The 27,125-nt window shown below is 39.7% G+C and overlaps 1 protein-coding gene across 3 annotated transcripts in view; it reads right to left on the bottom strand.

Moving 5' to 3' along the window:
- tpd52l2b (tpd52 like 2b) overlaps positions 1 to 27,125 on the bottom strand; it is a 182,013-nt gene that overhangs the window by 135,052 nt on the left and 19,836 nt on the right. For all 3 annotated transcript variants that reach the window (XM_037684624.1, XM_037684625.1, XM_037684626.1), the window contains exon 2: positions 22,857 to 23,014. In XM_037684624.1, the coding sequence (XP_037540552.1) occupies positions 22,857 to 23,014 (158 nt within the window). The remainder of the gene's footprint in view (positions 1 to 22,856; positions 23,015 to 27,125) is intronic.

Raw genomic sequence — 27,125 nt, 5'->3', positions numbered from 1 at the left:
AAGAAGAGCGATCAATTAAGAACACATAAACATGAGTTAGTTAATAACTAATAGTTATTAACTATTCCTAGAAAGAAACAACTTTAACTCAAATCATTTGGTATCAATAAGGTATAATCAAGCTAAACTGAAACTAGAGTATTAACGGTCTAAACGCAGACATCGAGCTTATCTCTGGAATGCAGTAAGAGGGGGCCTTCAGGGGGCGGGCTAGACCAGTAACCATCGCAACCTTTTTGTCTAAACCAATCAGAGGACTAGCCTTCTCAAACTTTGATAAAAGCCGAAAATGACACACGCCCAGCGAGCATTTCCGGGGAAGCGCAGACCGAGACGGTTCGTTCTTTAATGCTCCAAATATATGCATATATTTTACAAATGTAATTGTTTGTCTCTGAATACCTGTAACTCCTGTTTGTCAAATAAATCTTTTGAACTAAGGTGACTGTCTCAGCTGTTTAGAACACGATGGTGGCAGAAAGCCACGACAGATGGTGACCCCGACGGTGCAGCTGGCGGACACACGAATTGGATCGATTTGGTGCTGACCACCCACATAGCGAACTTGGGCCCATCATATATTCTACTAACAGGTAAGCAGATTTACCTAAGTTGGCCGAAAGGCCCAAAAAACTCCGCTATTCGGCCGTAAACCAAATTAAATCTTCCTCTGTGGGTGTTTAATACCATCTCCGGAAATAATGATGGTTGTTAAGCTAATTTACGGTGATTAGTGATACTTCTGACGAACGGATTACGCGTATTCAGACACTTTGGGTGTTACACGCTGCGTGCGGTTGCGTGCGTGTCCTTTGCACGGCTTAGTTTAACATTTAAGTGTATTTCGTAGATAGTTTCACGAGTTTGACTCGTGCCGGAGGAAGGTCAGGGACCTGCCGGGGTTCGCGTCGGACTTGAACGACATATTTCCCTTTTTCAGCGGTGGTGGCTCACAAGCCGTTCCTCTGACGAGAGAGACGGAAACCGGGTCGGGGACCCGCAGCTATGGGACGCGTCTTCCGTGATGGTGTGTTGACTGCCCATCAAATTAGACGCCATTAATAATTTAGTTCAAAGGGAAATGTGAAAGTCTGGGACTTAGGTAATTTTTGCCAAATTTCCTGTGATCAGGGATCACATTAGGGTTAGGACGTTGTAATAATTATTGATCGCGCCGTGTTTTCTATGTTGTGTGAAGGCTTAAAGGCCGGAGGCGTTGAGGGAGACGAAACAATAGGAAAAAGAAAAAAGAGGGGGGAGTGAGCATGTCTGAGTCTGTGTGTGGGGGCGAAGCGAAGGGTTACTTTTTTTTTCTTTTTTCTGTGTGTGTGTCTGTGGGTGAGTGGAGCTTCCATATCCTGACCGAAAGGGGGCGCTGTTGTATAAGGCAAGGACAAGTCTGTACTCATAACACAGACTTGTGAATTGTTTTGTCACAACGGGGCCAGCTGTGAATGACAATAAAAAGATTTGAAAGCCTGAGTGTGTGAACGTTGTCATCAGGTGTGGAACTCATAAATGAGAAACATGTGACTCCTGTGGAAAGTCTACAGGATCAATACATGAGTTAAGAGCATATTGGTGAACAATCTAAACGATATGGAACAATTTTGAATATGAAATAAGTATAAACGCGCACGAAATATTGGAATTATCAAAAAGAAACAGAGGCAATTAGCTTAAGACCAGCAGACCAATAGCTAAAACATGCAGAAATAATCTAAAGTACCAGAAGTAAGTGGGTAGAGCTTGGTTTTCCTGAATTAGGCTGTAAAAGTTGGATCAATTTAAAAAGAAAGGTGGAATTAGATGATATTGGCATGAAACAGCTAAATAGTATCTGAAATGTAAGCAGAAATATGTGAATCTTCCAAACATTAGCTGAAAGGAGCACAATGTTCAGAAATTAGCAGAAATAAGTCAGTAGAAGTACAAAAACGTTGAAGCGGAATACAGCTTAAAAGAGGGAAGGACCGACAAAACGGGGAACCGCGGACCAAGATGGACGCTTAAAGTGGATGCTCCGTGTAACCTGCACTTAAAACCCAGAATAACCCAGAATTAGGAACTTAAGCTGAATAGGAGAATGTCAAAACCGACTACTGTTAAGGACTGTGATATTTTCACCCGACAGCGCGGCTCCCAAAAACCAGCTAAAACTGATATTTCGACGCCAAGTCAAGACAACGAGGGAGCTGCTAGCAATAGCATGAGCGACATTAGCATGGTGTTAGCTGAACTTCGGTCACTTCGCTCCGAGTTCAGTGGGTTTGGAACCAAACTGGACAGCATAGATAATCGTATGGGTGAAATAACTAAATCAGTCGCTGCCCTGGAGAAAAACATGACGGAGGTAAAGCTAAATGTAGCTGCTAATGTTACACGACTGGAGGAAGCTGAAACCAGAATCATGTCAGCAGAAGAAATCCTTGAAAAAAGCACAGCGGATCTCAACAAAGCTTTGAAGCGGATATCCTACCTGGAGGCAAAGGCTGACGACCTGGAGAACCGAGGCCGAAGGAAGAATCTGCGCTTGTTTGGGCTCAGGGAGAACGCCGAAGGCCAGCGGTCGCTGCTGGAGTTTGTACGGGAGATGCTGCCGCGTTGGCTGGAGACCGACAGATCGTTTACCATCGAGAGGGCTCACCGCACCTGGGCAGCTCCAAAACCAAACCAACATAGAGCTGTCCTTATCAGATTTCTGAATTTCCAAGATCGAGAGTTTGTTTTCCGCTCCACAAAACAACGTAACATCGAGCATGACGGAAACAAACTTTTTTTTGCCCAGGATCTCTCAGCTGAGACCATCTGGCAACGAGCCGAGTTCAACACCATCAGAAAAGAGTTCACTGATAAAGGAATGTTCCGCGGATTTCAGTATAATCCATGTAAGATGAGGATCCTTCACAATGGGAAGATACATCTGTTCTCATCTCCGAAGGAGGCCAAGGATTTCTATCAACAGACACGCACTGGACAGGACTAACGGTGGTGGTGAGCGCTTCACTTCCTGATCCCCAGGATCAGCTGTTCCTAACATGAGTGTTAAATCTGTGTGTTAACTGAGTTATAACATTTGTTCTTTTTGCTAATGTTTTTTATTTATTGAACACTAGCAGCTAAGGAAATTTCATTTTATTCTTCTCTTCCTATTCTGAAAATACAGTATGTTCTACAACGGGACTATAAATGTGTGTGTGTGTGTGTATGTGTGTTGTGTGTGTGTGTGTGTGTTATCTTCCCTTTAACACATTAATGTAACATACTTTGGTTAATCTGTATTCATCTGAGAGGTAAGGTATTATAAGAGATGCTGCTGTTCAATTACTTAACTTTGTGATTAATCTGAAACGTTAACATGTCTGTATGGGTTAGTTATGTTCATGTCTTTGAATATGGTGTGTGCACGGTTGCCAGACACCACTATTGCTTCCTAAATTGGGTTCTTATAGTTCGGCTACTCCACTTTTTCTAGTGGATTAGCACAGGCCCCAGTTTATTAGTCTGAGTAAGGGTGGGGGGGGGGGGGTGACTTTGTTATGCGTCAACTCCAGGGTTTTATTTATTTCTTAATTTTTTTATTTTATGCTATTCAAAACTTGTTTAAAATTTGTATTAGCTCAGCATCAGCATCATGTGTGATTATATTAATGCTACATAACAAGAACACCAAATATGGAACAAGTAAATACCCAGAATGTCTCTGATATAAAAATCACAAGTTGGAATGTCAGGGGACTCAGAAAACCAGTTAAACTGAAACAGGTTATAAACAGGATCAAACAACTGAAATCAAAAATAATCTTTCTTCAAGAAACACACCTTACAGATGGTGAATTAAAGCCTGTAAAGAACAGATGGCCTGGCCAGGTGATACACGCGTCATTCAATACTTATGCAAGAGGTGTAATTATCTTGATTCATAGAACCATACCATTCCAAATAATGAAAATAATAAAAGATCCCACTGGTAGGTATGTAATTGTTCAAGGTACTATCCTCTCACTTACTTTAAACTTAGTGAGTTTGTATGGCCCAAATGAAAATAAACCTAAATTTTTTGAAGACCTATTCCTTACTTTAGCTGATCTGCAAGGATTTTATATAATAGGAGGAGATTTTAATTGCACTCTAAACCCAAGTAAAGATCGCTCAACTGGCTCAGATATCTTCAAAGTACAAACTAGACAATTAATAAATCAGTATATCTTAGATATCAACTTAGTGGAAGTGTGGAGGGAACAAAATCCTAATAAAATAGAATGTTCTTGTCATTCAAGCATTCATAAATCCCGCTCACGAATAGATTACTTCCTTGTTTCAAGAGAGCTCTTATCAAAAATCAAACAATGTCAGTATGATAGCATCGTGGTCAGTGATCATGCAGCAATCTCACTGAATATTCACATAGAAAAATTTACCCATAACCCCCCAAACTGGAGGTTTCAAGCAAGATGGCTACAGAATCCAAATTTTATTAAATTTATAGGGAAGAAAATAGATAATTACTTTGAGTTAAACACAGATCAAACCTGTGCCTCGGTGAGATGGGAGGGATTCAAAGCATATATTAGAGGAGAGATTATTGGCTTTACGAGTACAAAAAATAAACAACAAAGAAAACGAATGGAAACTCTGGATGAACAGATCAAATCTTTAGAGTTAGAATTAAACATTAGTGAGGATGCAATAAAGCAAGGTGAATTGTTACGTTTGAGAACTGAGTATAATAAATTATCTTCTGATGCAGCAGCAAAAAGTTTAATGTGGCTAAAACAGTCTTATTATGACCAAGGCGAGAAAGCAGGAAAACTCTTGGCATGGAGAATTAAGAAAATGCAAAGTGAAAGAGCAATTAATAGTATTAAGACCTCTTCAGGAAATGTAACAGTAGATCCATCTGAAATTAATGATAGTTTTAAAGAATTTTATGAAAATTTGTATAAATCAGAATGCTTACAGACATCAGAAGAACGAGACATATTTTTAGACCAACTTCAGTTTCAAACATTAACAGAGGACACAAAGCAGGAATTAGACAGAAATCTAACTATTGAAGAGATATCACAGGCCATCAAAAGCGTCAACAGTGGTAAGGCACCCGGGCCAGATGGCTTCCCGATTGAATTTTACAAAACCTTCCAAGAAAAATTAATAATTCCTCTTTTTAACATGTATGAAGAAGCATTTCAAAACGAGTCTCTCCCACCCACTCTGAGACAGGCAAGGATTATTTTGATATTGAAACCTGGTAAACCTCCTGAAGAGTGCTCATCATTCAGACCGATAAGTCTGATGGGGGTTGATACTAAAATACTGTGTAAAGTTTTAGCAAGAAGATTAGACCCCTATATATCACTTCTGGTTCATAATGATCAAAATGGCTTTGTACCAAAACGCCAGGGGTTCCATAATATAAGAAGAGTTCTAAATATAATTCATGAGAAATTTAATGCTAAGGATACAGCTTTATTATCACTTGATGCTCGTCAGGCCTTTGACAGAATAGAGTGGTCATATTTATTTAACGTCCTCCCGAGATATGGATTTGGAAAAAACTTTTTGAAATGGGTCAAACTTTTGTATACAGATCCTAAAGCCAGTGTTTTAACAAACAATATGGTCTCTAAACCTATCACATTGGAACGTTCTACACGCCAGGGATGTCCCTTATCTCCAATGTTATTTATCCTGGCTATAGAACCCCTGGCCGTGATGATCAGAACACGAACAGACCTATTCGGTATCCAGGTAGGAGATCAAGAGCATAGGTTGGCCCTGTATGCTGATGACCTGATTGTTTTTATGACAAAGCTGAGCATTAGCATACCAAATGTAATGCAACAAATGGAGCTATTTGGACGATTCTCCGGCTATAATATAAATGACTCAAAATCCTCCATGTTACTTCTGAATAAGGATGAAAGAATGAATCCAACTATACAAACCCCGTTTATTAATGCAAGGGAGGGATTTGTGTATCTTGGAATTAAAATCACTCCAGATGTCAAAACCATTGTATCAACAAATTATGACCCTCTGATTAATGACGTGAAGGAGTCTCTAAATAAATGGATGATAATGCCCATATCAATGATTGGCCGTATAAACATGATCAAAATTAACATATTACCAAAATTTTTATATCTGTTTCAATCACTTCCTTTACCTCTTCCCAAATTATTCTTTGAAGAGTTAAATAGTATATTTAACAGATTCATTTGGAATAACAAAAAACCTAGATTAAGACTTCGCCTGCTGTACCTGCCATATGAAAGAGGGGGGTTACAACTCCCTAATTTTAAATTGTATTACTGGTCTGCACAGTTGTGTTCAGCCATGTTCTACTTTTCTTCTGGGACACCTCCAGCCTGGGTAAAAATTGAACAAACATCAGTAACAAATCTTAAATTAAATCTGTATTTATATTCTGCAAGCCCAAAAAATCTGGGAAAAATGACCAATAACCCTTTTTTAAAAAACACAATAAGTATCTGGTACAAGACCCATCAATATGTGGGAGATAATTCTCCCATCTCTCGTTTTTCACCTCTTTGGGGCAACTCTTGTTTTAAGGCAGGAAGAGCGGATGGGGGTTTTAAAATCTGGGCAGATAAAGGAGTACAGAAGGTGGCAGACCTTTATAAAGATGGTACCCTTCTCACATTTGATCAGTTATGCCAAATATACAACATTCCAAAGAAACATTTTTTTAAATACTTACAAGTTAAACATTTCATTAAGTCAAAATATAATCAGATTGTCTCTGAACCACCATTATCATACTTGGAGAATATTATACTGCAAAATTTGGAGAGGAGAGGTCATATTTCTTTATTTTATACAGCTCTACTAACACATGATAAGGAGTCTACCACCGATAAATTGGATGCATGGAAATCGGACATCCAAGATGAGATAGAGGAGGCAGACTGGGAAGCTGCATGTTTAAAAGCTCAAAAACAATCAATTAACACAAGGATGAAACTCCTTCAATACAAATGGTTGATGAGAACCTACATAACCCCAGTCAGGCTGAATCGCTGGTCCCCTGACATTCCAGACAGCTGTACTAAATGTTTAGATGAAAAGGGTACTCTGCTGCACTGTGTATGGAGCTGTCCAAAGATACAGCACTACTGGGAATCAGTTATACAAACTTTGTCTAAGATTGTTAGAGTAAATATACCTGTTGATGTAAAAATGTGTGTGTTAGGTATATACCCAGAGGATTGTGTTTTTACTTCCAGACAGTTAAAATTGATTGACTTTGGACTCCTGCAGGCCAGGAGGTTAATATCTTTGTACTGGAAGAAAATGGATGTACCCTCAAATCATGTGTGGGTGAAGGAGATGGCATCTTGTATTGTACTGGAACGACTTACTTATATCGTCAGAGGTAAAGGATTAGACTTTGAAGAAATATGGTCACCGTTAACTGAATTTCTGAGACATTACAAGGGAAAATAATTCAGAAAAGGATGCTTGGAGCTGAGCTTTATCTTATCTTATTTTATTATAAAGATATATGCTGTTTTTTTTTTTGTTTTTTTTTATTTAGTCACATACATTCATTTTTTTTTTTTTTAATTTATTTATTTATTTTTTGTTATATTTGTTTACTTTGGGGATTATGTTGTTTATTGGAAAATAATGTTAATTGTACTATTATCATTTGCTTGTTTTATAAGATAAAAAAATCAATAAAAAAAGGAAAAAAAAAAGAGGGAAGGACACACACTGTTGTAATACATTCCGTGTGAGAAGGAACAAGGTGATGGATGGACAGACTGTCAGACAGGTAGTTGTGGAAAACACCAAGTTAAGACCAAACGTGGGTGAGGTCAGAAAAATTCAGTAGTCTGATAGGCAAACAAACCACACTGTTTATTAGGGTTCATTCACGGGAACTGTAGAGGAGACAGGAGGTGCTTGGAGGTGGTACATCATCAGGCAGGCTAGGAAGCAGCCTGACAGGTGGTCAGAGGTTGGACCAGGTAAAACAAGGGTGAGCAGAGAGGAGGTCGTTGGCTGAACATTCTTAATGCTCTCATTTTAGGGGTGATCTTGGCAGGAGGAGATCTGAACGCCATTTTCAGTCACTGAACGTTGTGAGAGAAATGTAATACATCGTTTGAAATAGGAAGAATAATCAGCAGCTGATTAGACTACAGCTGTCGGAGGCCAGACATAAACGGGGATAAGAGAGCGAGGTCAAAAAAATTTGTGTGTTCAATCAGTGTCAGAGGTAAAGGAGGAGGCAGTGACCTCTGGAACAGTTGATCTGCAGCAATGGTTTGAAACTCAAGGCCAGAGGGCCAGAGGGGGACATCCCGTGTACGAGCGGTAATTAACCGAGAGATGGAGTCAGAGGGAGTCAGCTGGAGGTATTGTTGGAACAGCTCGCTGTGTGGGAAGATGAAGATGGCAGACAGCCACTCACTAAGCGGGCGAGGGACAGAGGTAAATTGATAACAAACGTACTGAACAGACAGGCAAAGGTAGAGAGCTGCTGACAGAGAGCTGCTGACAGGATGCAGAGAAGGAAGGTAGATGGTTGAGGTGTCAAAGAGACCAAGTGGAAGAGCAGCAAGGCTCGCAGCAGTGGTGCTGGGTTCAAACTGTTTTATCAGGGTGTGGATAGAAAGAGAAATGGAGTAGGGGTGGTCTTGGAGGAAGTGAGGAGTAGGTCTGACAAAGGCCTAAGAGGAAATAAGAAGGATGATTCGTTGTGGTGACTTCTGAAAAGGGAAAAGCCGAAGGAAGAAGGAGAAATAAACATCATAAACAAGTCAAATTAAGTTTAAGCATTTCTGGAGGACACAATGTAAACAAATTAGCCAAAATTTCTTCTTGGAATTGACAATAAAATCAGGTTTTAAATTCAACTAAAAAACAACAGAATGTAAAATAAGTAATAAACAAAATCCTTGACACTTGTAAAATGAAGAAAAAAAAATTTATTCTGCTCAAAGACACTCTTAACTAAACACAAATTGAAATGCTTGGGTTAAATTAATCAGTCTAAATGACTATCACATATTGAAAATGTTGTCTAGAGTTTAGGAGCTGTTCCCTTCTAAGAGCTACCTGAACTAGGTTATTTATGGGAAAACAACAATTCTAGTGGGTAAATGAAATGACTCTAAACATGTTGAGATTTCACACAGGTCCTAGGAGTGCATAAGGAGAACAGAGTTGAGTACATGGTGAGTTTAAGAAGTTGTGCTTTGTGAACAAAGGTGCATGTAGATGTTTTTGTGCAGTGATAATGGTCTCTGTGATGTCTTGAAGCGTAGACATAGTCTTAATTGAATTGAATTAGAAGAATTTTGTTTAGGATGCAGTGAACAAGCATAGTTATGAGATGGAAGAATTTGCAGATTTGTTATATAACAAGCAGTGATTACATATAATCATGCTGCCTAAACCTTTACAAAGTCTAAATGGATAATGTAGACCTGAGAGTGGTCCTCACTGTCAGGTGGCGAGTCAAAATACATATTCTAAAAAATTGAAGACATTATTTTGAATGGAATATTTTATGCAGTGGGCATAAAGAATTGGATTGTGCAGTGTTTAATGAAGGTTTTCATTCTTATGTAATTGAACGTTTAAAACATCTGTTGTGCAATCCAGGACACCAGAATGACTCTGTTGAAGGTAAACGCTGTGGTCCCAGAATAGAACTTGCTAACAGAGGATTAATGTTGATAACAGATGCTTAAGGTTGAATCAGACTTTTAATAATTGGATTGTTTATTTTTCCTTCTCAGCAGCCTGAGAAGACAGAGCTGTGGATTGGGGAGGTGAGTTTGGCTAGGCCCACAAACTACACATACAGGTAGCCTTCAAATACATACAGCATCCATCTGAGTGTTGATCACGACTCTCTAGTGCTGGGTGCCGGATCGGATACCAGATGTGTTCAGGTGGACGCTGAAGTTGGGTCTGGGAAACTGACCAATGGGACGGTTCAAAGAAACTGTCAGTCGAGCACCACTGACACAACAACAAAGAAATTGTCAGCCAAGCAATATAACTTTTCAAAGCAAAGATCTATCAGTCCAACAACAAACTGAATTAACTGTCCAGAGGGGGTCCTGGATTTTGTCAACAGCGGGAACATCCAATCAAGTCTCGCTGTATGCTGAGCTATGAACTGCTGCACAAAGCTGAACTGGTCTCCAGACCAAGGGAGACAAACTAAAGACAGAAAGGCTGAAAGAGAAGCTGGTGGTCCATCTGTCCAAGGTCACTAACATCAACTGCAGCCTGACGGAGGTGTCAACCCCACATTTGGTCGATGATGGTCATCCGAGCGCCTTGGTGTCTTGATCAAAACTGCAGTTGGCTTTGATAATAATCACTCACATAGGCTCATTTTAAGACAGGTTCCAAAACATGACACAGAAGTACTACTGTGGGGGTGCTAGATGATTTGCCCTTTTCCAATTGCTCTGAGATGAAAATTGTTTTATTACCTCTAAACCTAATAGGACGATGAATAATGCTCCCCACCCCTGAGCAAAATATTGACTTTTTAACTTTTCGTTTATACAGGTCACGAAGTCTCATTCCAGAGAAACCTGTACCTGAGACCTGATTTGGATGGAGTTCACTAATGTTTTCTAAAGTAATACTAAATGATTGTCTTTGCCTTGAATGAGCTCATTTGGTGGGTCTGGTTTGATACAAGGGATGAAATTTATTTAATGGTTAACTCTTTGGAAAATTATATGAGAGCTTGGGTTCTATTTGGCAATTTTTTTGCAAAACCTGGATTGAATAACAGTAGGGGGAAGATTACAACTACACCATATTTTATATTTCTGAAACTAAGACTCAGACTGGGTGTTAGTAAATTACAGCCGGTAATACTTCAGATTTGAAACAGAAAACTGTTTCAAAAAGGGGGAAGGTGAAGGCTGCTCTTAGCAGGAAACAGTTCATACAATGATTAGATCATTACAAAATATACAAAAATAACTTCTTAGGGTTTTATATTTAAATGAACAGCAAAAAGCCAGTAGTAAGTCTGAAGCGTTTAAAGGATCATTTAAGATAAATCACATTGACATTTGAAAAGTGGAATAAATCAGAAGCCTACAAAACGACATTGCACTTGTATATATCGGTTTAACAAAAGTATTTTTCTCTTTCTTTGTTGTAATGTGTATAGATTCCAAAAAAGGGGGACGCCCCTAGCATCAAAACACAGACTCCTGAAGTGGATTTGAGCAAAGGTTAAGGAGAAATGTGGTGGTTCGGTATTTTTAAACACAACTGACTTGACTTGACTGGACTGGACTCTTAATTAGATTAATTGGGCTAATAAAAGGTTTCATGAACAAAGTATTTTAACCACATGTTTTACTGCTGAGGAACAGGCTCAGTAGTTAATTTCTTCCTTGCTTCTCCCTCTCTAGCACAGACAGGTACCTGGAGGGAAGATTAAATTCCTTTTGTTTCCACAGTGTTATATGTCAGTTGTTTAAAACTTTTAAGGTTATATTGTATTTTGATGTTGTCGGCGCAAGCGTTTAATGAAGTTACTTCCACAGGCTCCAGGAGGAGGGAGGCCGGCATGGGGGATTGCTTATTGCAGGGTGTTATTGTGTATGGGTGTTGTGTTATTATGTTTAACTTTGCTTATTGTAGGTAGATCCGTTGAATGCAAAGGCTTGGAAGGGTGGAGGACGGTACTAGAGTACACAGGTATCCCTGGAGAAGTCCAGTATGTACCTCATTTCAGTTTCAAGTGTATAGATGAATGTAAGAATAGCATTTTATTTCAGTTTTACAAGTTCTGTTTTATTATAACATTACAGTGTAAGAGTACACACTAGCAGTAGCAATAATGACCATCAGGGTGTCCAATAATTAAGAAACAGGTTTTACTCACTAGGAAGTAACCACAGTCAGTTTTTCCAGGCCCACAAATGGGTCATGGATCCCACAGATAACATAATCAAAAGGCCATACAGGGTGTTTAACAATTCGCAAGCTTTGGTGTCCAGCTTTTCTCATCAGGAGGGAGAATCTCTGACCGAGGAGACTGACTACGGACCACCAGAGAGTCAGAGTCAGAGTTTCTTTATTGTCATTCGCACCTCATGTGGTGGAGCGAAATTATGTACACAGGGTCCCAGTTACATCCAACAATAAAATGTATAAGAAAAACAGTAATAACATCTAAGATATGAACTAAGAAAAACATCAACTAAATATACACTAAGCACTCATAACATAAAAACATTGAACATCAGCACAAACATGAACATGAGTCTGTGAGCAGATGTGCACGCATGAACACATCAACATTGAAACAGATCAGCAGCAACATGAAACAGATCAGCAGCAACATGATATGGTTTTTCACAGTGATTATTCTAGTTAGAGATTCATGAGTCTAACAGCCTCAGGGTAGAAGCTGTTCCTAAGTCTAGTGGTTCTACACTTAATGCTCCTTAACCTCCTTCCTGAGGGGAGTGGGGCAAAAAGTGTGTGTGCTGGGTGAGTGGGGTCCTTCATGATGCAGGTGGCCCTCTTCCTGCATCTGGAGGTGTAGATGTCTGTGATGGTGGGGAGGCTGATTCCAACAGATTTCTGTGCAGCCTTCACCACTCTCTGCAAAGCTTTTCTTTCTGCAGCCGGACCACACCGGACTGGGTCCTGCTGAAAAGAGGGACAGGACCCCACCAGGTGGTGGAGAGAACATCACACGCCATCGGTCTCCAGAAGGAGAGTGACACCTGTTACGACCACAACCAGTGCACCCCTGCAGAGGAGCTGAATCGATCGCTGGAACAGATTGATGCTGATCTGCTGGAACATCAGGAGTACAGCTCCCCACTACACCTGGAGGAGGTGACAGGACCTTCGTGGGAGCTCACTCTTTGCCCCTTTGTCCTGGTAGAAAAAGGCAGTAGCAAACATTGGAGAAGAAGTCTCCGCTCTGCCTAAGTCGGTCAGTCAGGTGGAATGGGGAAGGAAGGAAGGAAGATTCCCAGCCCTGACCGTGAAGAACAGAAGACGCGTCAAACTGATTTTAGTTTTGTCCCAATGCACACACACGTCATTTAGAATGTCTAATCAGACTGATAAAGGTTCTGAGGACTTTACATGAAGATATCGCCGCGGGCCGAATCCCGCCGAGCACCAAAAGGACCCTTGTGGACGAACAAGGCCTCCCACCGCAAGCTCAAGAACCGAAGACCTGCTAGATAGTCCTGTTTAAATTGAGTGTTTTGTCTTTTCTTGTTTAACATGAGTGTCTTGTCTTTTCTTTCAGTCATTCTGAAAAACAACCAGAGAAGGGTCGTGGATTCAATTGGAAACTCTGAACGATTCAAAATTTTACTCCAATCAATTGGGCATTTAATCATTCTAAAATCCCACGAGGTATTTTAAAGGTGGTTTAAAAGGCGGTCAATTTTGGTATTAGGGTAGAGTTTTACTTATTTTAGGGTGTTGGGCATTTATCTTTTACTAGGAGTGTTGTAGTGTTTTTTGTATTTTTATAAAGGTTGATGCGTTTGGTATTTTTTACAGGTTTTGAAGGGTTTGAACCATGGGTCTGGTCCAGGACCCCTGGAGGGTTGCAGTAAGTTTAGGTGGGGTGGCAGTGTTACTCACTTCCATCTGGAAACATCCAAAAGGGTGTGATCTCCCATGAATATGGGGAGATCAAAAGAGGGACTGTTGGATTTCATATTTTTATACCTTTTTATATTTCCTATCAAGCATTCAAATGCCATGTTATACAAAGTGTGTGCGTGCCTTTCTTCAAGGGTTGAATTATATTTATAGAAAATGTTTACTAATTTTAACTATTTTACCTTTACATATAATCTTATATTAGCTAATGATAATTTTATAAGTTCACATTTGATATATTACAAGCAATCAAATCATGCCAGATAGCAGGTAAGATACTGACTGACTCAGGAGGGGAGAGTCCTTTGTGCTCTGAGCACATGGTGGCCTGGCCGCTCACACACACACTGATTAACATAAATAAAAGCTAGAACACATTTCTTTAATTTAGACAATATAGTTTGACTAAGTAAAATCCCTCAGGTCCGTATGATAATAACAATTAGCATTTAATCGTTTAACCATTGTTGATACAGGTTCAGTTTAGATGAGAGGACACAGGTTTAATCTTCACAGTAAGTTACAAGAGAGTTTTACTAGATGTGGGCGCAGGGTGACTTCAACTGAACTGAAACACAAGTATAAGAAGAGCGATCAATTAAGAACACATAAACATGAGTTAGTTAATAACTAATAGTTATTAACTATTCCTAGAAAGAAACAACTTTAACTCAAATCATTTGGTATCAATAAGGTATAATCAAGCTAAACTGAAACTAGAGTATTAACGGTCTAAAAGCAGACATCGAGCTTATCTCTGGAATGCAGTAAGAGGGGGCCTTCAGGGGGCGGGCTAGACCAGTAACCATCGCAACCTTTTTGTCTAAACCAATCAGAGGACTAGCCTTCTCAAACTTTGATAAAAGCCGAAAATGACACACGCCCAGCGAGCATTTCCGGGGATAGCGCAGACCGAGACGGTTCGTTCTTTAATGCTCCAAATATATGCATATATTTTACAAATGTAATTGTTTGTCTCTGAATACCTGTAACTCCTGTTTGTCAAATAAATCTTTTGAACTAAGGTGACCGTCTCAGCTGTTTTGAACACGATGGTGGCAGAAATCCACGACATTAGCTACGCTAATGCTAACAGGAAGTCCACAGCAATACTTTAAATTTTATAGTTTCTTGCGGCTGAAAATCTAAAATATTTGGATTAAAAATTTTAAAACAAGATTTATCAAATCCTCAAACCATTTGAGTTTGATACGGCTGGTTTTATTTGGTTGTAAAATGCATGCAAAATATTAATTTCAGGAGTTGTTTCAGCTAAACATCCTGATAAATTCAGAGCAATTCTGACACTTTTCGAGCTGAATTATACATCTAAAATTCACTCATAAGTGTAGGAAATACAACGATTGACATTTCATTTAATCATTTGTTCAAGTTTAGATGAAGAGAAGTAGAAAACACGGTGAGAGATGGGTGACCCCCACCTTTTCAAACTGAGACACACACCCAGACATGCAGAACACAGCTTGGAGCAGACAGAGCACATACCAAAATATGCAGTTTTAACATAGTTTTATGCTCCAAACTTCAGCCAACCAGTTAGGAAAATTATTTTTCTGTGTGTATAATTTCAAAGAACTTTCTTTAACTAGCCTCATACGGGTGGACCAAATTATGTAGAGTGATATGGGACTGGATATATACTGTTAATTATCAGTTATGAGTTAAGCTCATAAGATTTACATGTATTATGCAAACAACCTTGTTGTGTGGGCACCACCTCTCTCTTGGAGAGGAAAATCACTCTATTTAACCCCAAATTAATGTAAACTGAAACGTGAATTCTTTTCTCGTGTTTAAAGGGCATCAAATCAGTTAATACACACAGAAAAGTCTGTCAAAAGTCTGTCTTTTGCCGGGATGAGATGATCAGAGCATGTTCTGACAGCTGCTAATGATACCAACAAGGCCTGAGATGCTCCTGTGACTGACAGAATGAAGTATCCTCAAAGTTCACCTGTCATCGGTTGGAGGGACGAAGGTCCGGCCACTGGCTCTGAAGTCAGCTGGGATTTACCACTCTGCGGTGTGACGGTTGCCTGGCAGATAGCTCTCGGGTCAATGCCAGCCTGATTAAGCTGGGTTTCTTCTCTCCAGTTCTCTATGAAGAAGTGTGTTGCTTCAAAGAGTTTCTCCAAAGAGTGCGTTTCTCCAGAAGTTTTCTTTGACGAAGCCTCCGTGAAGTGTGTAGAAGAATAAGCAAAACTTAACTGTCCGTGAAAAACAGATGACGGATCCACCTCAGGAGGGGTGGTCCTAACTCTTGGCTTTGTATTTTTTTTATAAAACCTATTAAATAAATCTAGTCCCTTTTCTCTGCCTTAAAAGTTTTCATTTTAAAAGAGAAAATAAGACAAATGTATTATCTTAAAGAAAGATTACTTAAAACACACATTTTCATGAATAAACATTCAGGTATGACATATTTTGAATCAATAACATGTAATGTTCCATCAAAAGGTGTCACTGTCCATCTGTCCATCTCCTAGAAAGGAATGTCATTAAACAAAGGGTTCTTATGGTGTTATCTTCATGGGAACGAGTTTGAGAGGAATACACTTTTTCGATAAAGGAAGATATCAACGTAACAAGTTTGGATGTTTCAAAAACGTCAAGGTCAGTTGAACCAAAAGCTCGCATTTAAACAATCTGTCCGTTTCATTGGAAATGAGTTCATATTGGCAGTGAAGTTAACACAGTGACACTTTTTTAATTACATTTACATTAGTGTCAACTAAGAAGTTAGTGAGCTGAGTTGAATATTTGTAAAACAATGTCTGTTACCAAGGGAATAGATGAATCATACTTTTAACAGTTTCAAACACAAAACACAGGAATGATGTTTGTTTGAGATGAGGTGAACTCTTTTTTTGTTTGTTTGAGCTGAGGTGTTCTTTTTCTGAGGTGGTTTTCCCCTTCACTGTCCAGTCCAGTGTATTGGTGGGGTTGGTGTTGTTTACACAGAGTTCATAGTCAGTCACACACTCAGTCATGGCAATGATGTCCTCTCCATGTGATTGACAGCGCATCCCAGTCTGTACCTTCAAAACAACCCCGCAGGGCTTCTTCAGCTTCCATTTAGGGCTGGGCGATGTATCGAATATACTCTATGTATCTCGAGTTTTTCAATTTACGATGGTTAAAATGGCTCTATCGCAACCATCGAGTATAAATTGTCATTCAAATAATAAGCTTTCCGCATCTAATTCACTGTGAGTTTCGTTTATCCGACACGCAATGAATGCATCACTACTCCCTGCCCCCTCCCAACCTGAAAATGTTCCGCATGACCCGCTGTGGGGAGCATGCGCATATGGACTTGGAGAGAGGAAAAAATATGGCGACAGCGGGAGATTCAGGTGAGCGGGTGAATGAGACGATAACTGAAGAGTCCGATGAACTAGTTCCGAAGAGAAACAGCACTGGATCAATAATCTGGCAGTGGTTTGGATTTTACAAGGAGGATGTTGAACAAAATGCGGTAATTTGCAAAACGTGTCATAAAACCATTGCCACGAAAGGAAGCAGTACCACAAATTTATTTCACCACCTAAGAAGTCATCCACTGCAAAATGAAGAATGTTGTAAACTCCGTATGTCCACGTCTCCCCATACAACAAAGAAAAAGTTAAATGATACAGCTGCGAAGCAGATGACACTAGCTTCTTCGTTTGCCAAAGCCATCCCGTATGACAGAAAAAGTACAAAGTGGAGAGAAATCACTGACGCAGTAACAAAATATATCACCAAAGACATGGCTCCTGTCAAGTGTTGTGGAAAAGCCTGGATTCAAAAATCTCATTAAGACTCTTGATGCAAAATACGACTTGCCAGGTTGCAAGTTCTTTGCAGAAAAAGCGCTGCCAGAGTTGTACGTTTCAGTAAGAGAAAACATAGGCCAGCAGCTAACAAACGTGACCTTCTTCTCAACAACCACAGACCTGTGGACCAGCCGCACTTGTGAGCCGTATCGTAGCCTAACTCTACACTACATCGACCAGTGGGAGTTAAGAAGCTTCTGCCTCCAAACAAGTTTTTTCCCTGAAGACCACACAGCAGAGCTAATTGCCCAAGGACTGCAAGATGCGCTCACATCATGGAACTTATCAGAAAGTCGTCAGGTGTGCATCACGCCAGACAATGGGAGTAACGTAATCAAAGCAACGAGGCTGAATGGGTGGACCAGGCTACAGTGTTTTGGCCAGCGGTTGCACCTTGCAATTGGTGAGTATGTTGTACCTTCTTTTATATAGAATATACTCTGAGCATCAGTAGATGTTGGTAGGATTTCATTTGATTTCCCCATTAAATGAACTTTAGATTAAATTGATCTGAAGATTTGAATATCTGAAGATATCAAATTGATATTTGATTTAATAAATTAAATTTTGGTTTAAATTTAAATTTGATTGAATTAAATTTGATTTAATAAATGAAATTGAATTTATTTATTTAGTTTTCATACCTCTAAGACATTGGGCAGCATGTTTTTCCTCCTGTAATTGTGTTATGCATCTGCTTAATTAATTTACTGAGCATAAAATGTGAATTGATGTGAAATCTGATATTGCATACATATACACAACTATGTTTTTTGTGATATTATTTATTTACAGCATTATATAGTAATTATTGTTTTGTTTTCCCTTTATTTTCAGAGAGAAGCATGAAAGACCCCCGCATTGAGCGTGCTGTTGCTGTTTGTAAAAAGATTGTAAGCAGTTTTTCATTCAGTTGGAAGAAGAGGAGAGATCTGGCTACTGCGCAGAAAGAACTTAAGATCTCCGCACATCAGCTGATCAGTGAGTCGCCAACTAGATGGGGATCCCGTTACAAAATGATTGACCGGGTGCTGGAACAGGAGCGAGCCATTTCTCAGGTCTTGGCCACAGACAAAAAAACACGACATCTTGTCCTGACTTGGCAAGACCTGGAAGTCCTTGAGTCAGTGCACAAGGCTCTGAAACCCCTTGTGGATTTCACTGATGCCCTTTCAGGGGAGGACTTGTCACAGTGTCATGTGTCAAACCTGTGCTACATCTCTTCCATACAAGCATCTTGGCAGTTCATGAAGATGACACTCCACTGACCCAGTCCATCAAAGTCTCCATCCTGGACTACCTTCATGAGAAATTTGATGACCCTTCCACTGACACCCTTCTGGACATGGCATCATTAGTTGATCCCAGATTTAAAACAACGTACATTACCACAGAGAAGTTGGAGGAAATCAAGAACAGAGCCATAAAGGAGATGGAGGCAGATGTCATGCTGTCTGATCAAGGTGCTCCAGGTTCGCCTGCTTCACAGCCCAGTGAAATGGAAGTGGTATCAGAGCCAGATGCACCAAAAAAGAAAACACTTGGAAGTTTCTTTAAAAAGGCCAAAACATCCTCTTCCAAAACTGCATCATCACTTAGACAACTAATGGACGCAGAACTTTCTGCCTACTTGCAGTCTGTGAATGCCGACAGTGAATCTGATCCACTGCTGTGGTGGAAAGGCCATGAAGAAATATTCCCAAATGTGAAACAGTTGGCAAAAAAGTATCTGTGTGTACCTGCTACTAGCTCCCCATCAGAAAGGGTATTTAGTACTAGTGGAAATGTGGTGACATGTCATCGGGCCTCCCTCAAACCTGAAGCTGTTGACAGGCTTGTGTTTTTGGCACAGAATCTCAAAAAAACGAACCTTTTGCATTGATGAGGCCTATTCAGGGGTATTAATGTCACCATTTGGACATAAGCTTCTTTTATTTCAACTTAGCATCATTTCCTTTTTTACCACTTTGTGTGGTGTGTGTTTAAAATCTAGCACACAAAGAGTAATTATTACTTAAATTATTTTGAGATGCTCTAACACCTGTGATAAAACTGTTCTTGTACAGGGATTGTGCAGATATTGCCTGAACTTGGCACCATTTACCAGTTTAGCACTTTTTGTGTTTTGTTGTTCAAAATTTTCAGCATATGCAAATTGTTTAGAGAAGCTCTGATACCTGTGGCTTTTCTGGGTGAGTTGATTATATAGTCACTATTTAAACTTTTATTTTTGTAATCTGGACTCATCAGGTTTTTTGATTTTACAATTTTTATGCAAAAAGCACTAACAAGCACCTTTTTTTCAGACAGCTGGTTTATTTTTCATTGTGGATTTGTGCTTGGTGTACTTTTTTTGCTTGTTTATCTTGTTTATTAAAGGTATAGTGTTGACCACAGTAAGAGAAGTGGTACCAATTTCATTACTGAAGAAGATTTGTGTGCAACTGATGGTTTCAGTAAAACATTTTAAACTTATTCTGATTTTGTATTCAATTTAAAAAAAACATCAATGGTCTGTTTGAAAAGAGTACACCAGTGACATTTTAAATACTAGTTTAAAGTAACACTGGAGATTATTTATTAATATCGTGATATATATCGTGTATCGTGATATAGCAAAATAATATTGGGATATTAGATTTTCCTCATATCGCCCAGCCCTACTTCCATTGACCATTTTCTCACTGTTCTCTTTATTCCAGGTTGCCTCTGAACAAGGGTTTGTATTTTGAGCAAAGAAACACAAGACTGTGATCTGATTTGAAAGAGGGGGTCTTAGCGATATATGAATCCTTGTCATTTGCATAAAACGATTGTTTTCACTGGTAGAGCAAGTGACAAAATGTTGGTATGTCGGAAGTGTAGCAGAAAGTAAGACATGATTAAAATCCCCAGATATTGCAACAAACGTACTAGGGTGGTGTGTCTGTAGCTTAGCAACCACGGAGCTGATGACATCACACACAGTCTCTGCAACAGCATTGGGTGGAATGTAAACAGTTGCCAAAATAACACTGGTGAACTCTCTTGGTAAATAATATGGACGACAACTTACTAATAACAGTTCAATATCTGGACTGCAGAGACGACACTTCACAGTAATGTGTCCTAGATTACACCATCTGTTGTTCACAAGCACTGCCAACCCACCTCCTTTCCTTTTGCCACTCCTCTTTAAATCTCTACCTGCTCGTATGGTCAGAAAGCCTGGCAGAGAAATGCTGGAGTCGGGGATATGATCCTGCAGCCATGTCACAGTGAAACACATAACACTGCATTCCCAATACTCTGGATGAGTCGTTGTTAGGGCTTGAAGTTCATCCAACTTGTTTCCCAGCAATCTCACATTGCCCATCATGATCGATGGAAGAGATGGTTTGAACTTCATTCTCCTCACCCTCTTCTTTGCTCCTGCTCTGCATCCACAACGCCTCCTTTTCAACTCATTTGGGATTTGGGGCTGTAGTTGAGATATTTCAGCTTTGAAGATGTTAATCAGCTGCTCTCGGTTGTAAAAAAAAAAAAAAAAAAAAAAAAAACACCTTGTTGTTATGGTTACGCATCATAACAAATGTCCAAAAGCCAAGACGTTTCAGTAAAAATCCTTCCAGTTGCACAGCATCTGACGCCAGAAGAAATAATTGTCAAAAAAAACTATATCCAGGAAAAAAAAAAAAAGGAATTAAAAGTTTTTAAAAGTAATATCTCAGAATGAGATTAACAGACCTACTCCAACATACAGCCACCTTGAGCAGCGCAATTCTAGAACACGCATGAACTTTAATGTCTCTGAGAGTCGTTATTACACAATGATCACTCAAAACGTTGGCGAAAACGCATATAACGGGGAATTTGTGAGTCAGAGTCAGAGTCAGAGTTTCTTTATTGTCATTCGCACCTCATGTGGTACATGTGGTGGAGCAAAATTATGTACACGGGGTCCCAGTTACATCCAACAATAAAATGTATAATAAAAACAGTAATAACATCTAAGATATGAACTAAGAAAAACCTCAACTAAATATACACTAAGCACTCATAACATAAAACATTGAACATCAGCACAAACATGAACATGAGTCTGTGAGCAGATGTGCACGCATGAACACATCAACATTGAAACAGATCAGCAGCAACATGAAACAGATCAGCAGCAACATGAGAGGCATATTTGTTAGAAATAGGTCTAAGATGGAAGATTTTTCAGGACAGTTTTTGTTCCGTCTGGTGGGAGAGTCAATGAGTTGGGCCAGATTAAGTGACAGGCAACATTCCTTGAATTAATCACAGAGGGGGAATTGACTTTTCCCAATTGATATGGAAATGTCATGCAAGAAAAATCTCCTTGAATTGTAAATTAGCTAGGAAGTCTGTCAGGGAGAACAGAGCCTCAGGTGTTGCTGAGGGAGGATGGTAACAACCCACTACAGGTAAGATTTGGCCTCTATTCAAAGTGATGTTTACAGCTAAGGCTTCAAATTGGTTTGGGATTGGTTTTGCTGACACATGATTAGAATCCAGGGCTGCTCTGATGTAAATAGCAACCCTACCTCCCCTTTTTTGATGATCACAGCGATAGATATTAAATCCATGGATTGCCAGGTTATTATTCAAGATAGATTTGTTGAGCCAGGAATCAGAGATGATAATTACATCAGCCCAAGATGAATGGACCAGAATTTTCAAAGTGTCAAGTTTTCTCAAAAGACTGTGTGTTTACATGCAAAAAATGAAAACCTGACTTCTTTATAAAATCCTTTGGTGTGCTGTAATGAGTGGGGGGTCCAGGGTTGGGCTGGATCCCTGAGAGCAGTAACAACATTATCAGACATGTTCTTGTGTGTTTTTTTTGTGACAGATGTGTAATTACAGGAGTGTGACAATTAGTCTCCATAATCAAACCATGAGAAAAGTTTATGAAGACGCGACTACCCAACCCAGAAACAGTGAAGTTTGCAGGGAGAGGCAGATCCAGATGTGCTAACAAGGTTCAGTGACTCCAGATAGTATGAAAATGATGGAAATAATGACAGACAGACACACGTGTCTACATCTCCCAAACCTCCCGCAAATCACAAGAGCACATAGAATTAGGGATGTTTTAGGGGTTCTGTTAGGACACAGGCATTATTTGTAGTCACAGTTTGTCTTTTGTTTATACGTTTAGTTAGATAGATTTAATTTAGTTAACTTTTGATCGAGACTCCTGGGCTCCTTTCTGCTTCTTTGGCAAGTTTTCACTCAATGTTACTCTAATGGTTCTCCTTCTCTGCCCGGTCAGAGGAAAAACACATGAGCTGAGCTAATAGGGTTTAAAGTTGCCTCCTTCCCTCAGCAGGGACATGAGAGTAGTCCTACCTTGGCTAGTTCAGTACGGAGCTCTTCAGCTTCTTCCTCTGTTAGGCCTGGGTGAGGAGGGTGAGCAGAGTTCCCTACTGTTCCCTCCACTGGCACGTCAGACAGACTGTCAGAACAGTTCACACCAACACCTTTGTTAGGAGAGTTCAGGTTTATATCTGTAGGAATGGAGAAGTGAAGAAAGAAATGGAGGGGAATGGCAAGAAAACAAAATGCACAATGTTAATGTTTGACAGTCTGTTTACCACATGTCACCAAAAGCAATAAAGTACAATTTTGATGGGGTCTGTTCATTTGTCTGTCGGTTAGCAAAATACCTAAAATTAAATTAAAAAAAATCAGCACTGGATGGATTTTCTTGAAACTTTCATAAAGTGAAACTTGCTCACAGCATTGGAACAGGGTTTAATCTGTTATACTATGGTGTGGATAGTAAAAGAAATGGAGTGATTAATATCAAATATTAGATGATTTAAAGAGTTTGCAATTGCTAAGAAACTGTCAAGTTTATTTAGGACGTTATTTTCGAGCAGGGACTTCAAGGAAACCCCTTTGGCTTTAACAGGTTGAGAAATGACTTTCTGGTATGTTATTGTGGAAGTCAGCAGACAGACACAAAATATTTTGAGTCTCGCTTTATTCTCCACGACTTCCAACATCAAAATCAGAAAAAAAAAAGAATTACAAATGTTGGGCTTCTCCTCTTATATTCTGTCCCTTTCACAATAAAAGCATACATTCTGATGTGAAATACACCGTAATTTCCGAACTATAAGCCAATACTTTTGTCTCACAGTTTGTACCCCACGGATTATATGCAGGAGCATCTTAATTTTTTTTTAAATAATTTTCAAAATCCAAAAAAGTTCAATCTGGTCCTCTGGCCATTCAAAAAAAAAAAAACAAAACAAAGCAAAAAAATATAGAAACGTTTCGTCTCTCATCCAAGAGACTTCTTCAGTCTGAGGTGCTGTTTTCAGCTCAGTCTCTTAAATAGCACCTTCTCAGAGTGGATCAACCAGTTTGCTGCTGACAACCAGAACCAGCTGATCACATGCTCAAGGAGGACCATCAGCCTAACAATGGATCATTAGCACACTGATGGCTGTTTACAATGCTCTTATGCCTCTTTTCCATTAGTACCGGTACGGGCCGACACGACCCTACTTGGCCCGGTTCTGAGGCTTTTCCATTAGTACCGGTACTTAGCACCTGTTACTATTTTCAGTACCCTTGGCTCTGTGGTTCTAACCCGAACGAAAAGGTACAAAAACGTGACGTCAGAACATTGTCGGTCACTGATTGGTCGGGGGCGGAGTCACTGGATCCTTCAGAAACGTCTCAAAACAATAATCCACCATTTTCAATTTCTCGGACTGGAGCAGCGGCTGGACTTATTTTAAAGATTTTAAAAACAATACTGACAACATCTTGGTCTAATGTTGATGTGCTGGCATTTTTTGTGCTTGGTGGCCGACAACATAATTCAGAGCAAGCTGGATGGAGCTCTGCTGGTGTACCCCGATCCTCCCTCTGGAGCCTCGGAGCGCCAGACCGGGCAGGGCGTCATCTCCCCGGCTCCAAGTTCAGCTGGTCACCGCGAAAGATCCTTCGATATACCGACTCGGAGGCTCGGGTTCCGGATACCAGCCGTGTGTGCTCAGAGCTCCGCTGGTCACTGCGAAGCTGGAGATGGGGACTCACAGATGGCCGTTGTGAGACCCCGGCCGCACGTAATCATGAAGGCTGAATCCAGATCCCACCCGGCAGTCAGGCGGACTGGACAGTCTGGGACGGACGCTGGAAGCGATTTTTAAATAAAATAATATTTTGTTTTTATACAAAAAATGTTTTAAAAAATGCTGAAGCAATTTAAAAATGATTATAATTTTTTTACACGTAAAAGTTTTTTTTTTTTTTTTTTTTTTAAATCGCTTCCACCGTTCGTCGCAGACCCGTCTCTGTCCGCCTGTCTGCGCGGGTCGGGCCTTCATGATTACGCGAGGCTGGAGCCTTGGAAGGGCCCTGTGAGTGACCAGCTGAGCTGGAGCTGGGAGGATGAGCCTCCCAGCCTCGTCCTCTCCGGAGGAGAGGATCAGTGAGACCAGCGGAGCGTTGAAGATTAAAAAAAAAAAAAAAACGGTGCCAGCTTCATCGTGAAATCCTGTTTTCACTTTAATGACTGTTAACTCAGCTGAAAATCATAAAAAGACAAAACTATTGGATCTCAGAAATATTTCCCTCAAACATGTTTAAAGAAGAGACGACCTTCAGTTCAACTTTATTTTAACCCACAAATGTACAAATCACAAAACAAGAACTTTAAAGCAAAGCTAAAAATAAAATGTATATATGTGAACAAAAAAGAAAACCACACATTTAAAATGAACATTAAAAGTAGACACAATGAGTGCAAATACATCAAATGATGATGAAAACCTATAAAAATTTAAATCTAATGTTTTTGTAGAATCTGGTTCATCAGAGATTTAATTTATATACATATATATATATTTATATCTATAAATATATATAGATAAATATATATGTATATATAAATACATACAGGTCCTTCTAAAAAAATTAGCATATTGTGATAAAGGTCATTATTTTCCATAATGTAATGATAAAAATGAAACTTTCATATATTTCAGATTCATTGCACACCAACTGAAATATTTCAGGTCTTTAATTGTTTTAATACTGATGATTATGTCATACAGCTCATGAAAACCCAAAATGCCTGTCCCAAAAAATTAGCATATTTCATCCCACCAATGAAAGACAAGTGTTTTTAATACAAAAAACGCCAACCTTCAAATAATCATGTTCAGTTATGCACTCAATACTTGGTCGGGAATCCTTTTGCATGAATGACTGCTTCAATGCGGCGTGGCATGGAGGCAATCAGCCTGTGGCACTGCTGAGGTGTTATGGAGGCCCAGGATGCTTCGATAGCGGCCTTAAGCTCATCCAGAGTGTTGGGTCTTGCGTCTCTCAACTTTCTCTTCACAATATCCCACAGGTTCTCTATGGGGTTCAGGTCAGGAGAGTTGGCAGGCCAATTGAGCACAGTAATACCATGGTCAGTAAACCATTTACCAGTGGTTTTGGCACTGTGAGCAGGTGCCAGGTCGTGCTGAAAAATGAAATCTTCATCTCCATAAAGCTTTTCAGCAGATGGAAGCATGAAGTGCTCCAAAATCTCCTGATAGCTGCATTGACCCTGCCCTTGATAAAACACAGTGGACCAACACCAGCAGCTGACATGACACCCCAGTGACTGTGGAAACTTGACACTGGACCTCAAGCAATGTGAATTCTGTGTCTCCTCTCTTCCTCCAGACTCTGGGACCTTGACTTCCAAAGGAAATGCAAAATTTACTGTAATCAGAGAACATAACTTTGGACCACTCAGCAGCAGTCCCAGGCGAGATGCTTCTGACACAATCTCTTGTTCAAAAGTGGCTTGACCTGGGGAATGCAGCACCTGTAGCCCATTTCCTGCACACGTCTGTGCACGGTGGCTCTGGATGTTTCTACTCCAGACTCAGTCCACTGCTTCCGCAGGTCCCCCAAGGTCTGGAATCGGCCCTTCTCCACAATCCTCCTCAGGGTCCGGTCACCTCTTCTCGTTGTGCAGCATTTTCTGCCACACTTTTCCCTTCCCACAGACTTCCCACTGAGGTGCCTTGATACAGCACTCTGGGAACAGCCTATTCGTTCAGCAATTTCTTTCTGTGTCTTACCCTCTTGCTTGAGGGTGTCAATGATGGCCTTCTGGACAGCAGTCAGGTCGGCAGTCTTACCCATGATTGTGGTTTTGAGTAATGAACAAGGCTGGGAGTTTTTAAAAGCCTCAGGAATCTTTTGCAGGTGTTAAGAGTTACGTCGTTGATTCAGATGGTTAGGTTAATAGCTTGTTTAGAGAACCTTTTCATGATATGCTAATTTTTTGGGACAGGCATTTTGGGTTTTCATGAGCTGTATGCCATAATCATCAGTATTAAAACAATTAAAGACCTGAAATATTTCAGTTGGTGTGCAATGAATCTGAAATATATGAAAGTTTCATTTTTATCATTACATTATGGAAAATAATGACCTTTATCACAATATGCTAATTTTTTGAGAAGGACCTGTATATATGTATATAAATATATATGAATATATATAAATACATATATATGTATATAAATACATATGTGTATATATATACATATATATATATATATATACATAATTGTGTGTATATACATATGTGATATA

Source organism: Nematolebias whitei, chromosome 11 (assembly GCF_014905685.2).
Source record: "Nematolebias whitei isolate Nwh7 chromosome 11, NemWhi1, whole genome shotgun sequence".
Taxonomy (NCBI): domain Eukaryota; kingdom Metazoa; phylum Chordata; class Actinopteri; order Cyprinodontiformes; family Rivulidae; genus Nematolebias; species Nematolebias whitei.
The sequence above is the reverse complement of the archived record's forward strand: the minus strand, read 5'-3'. Positions and strand labels throughout refer to the sequence as shown.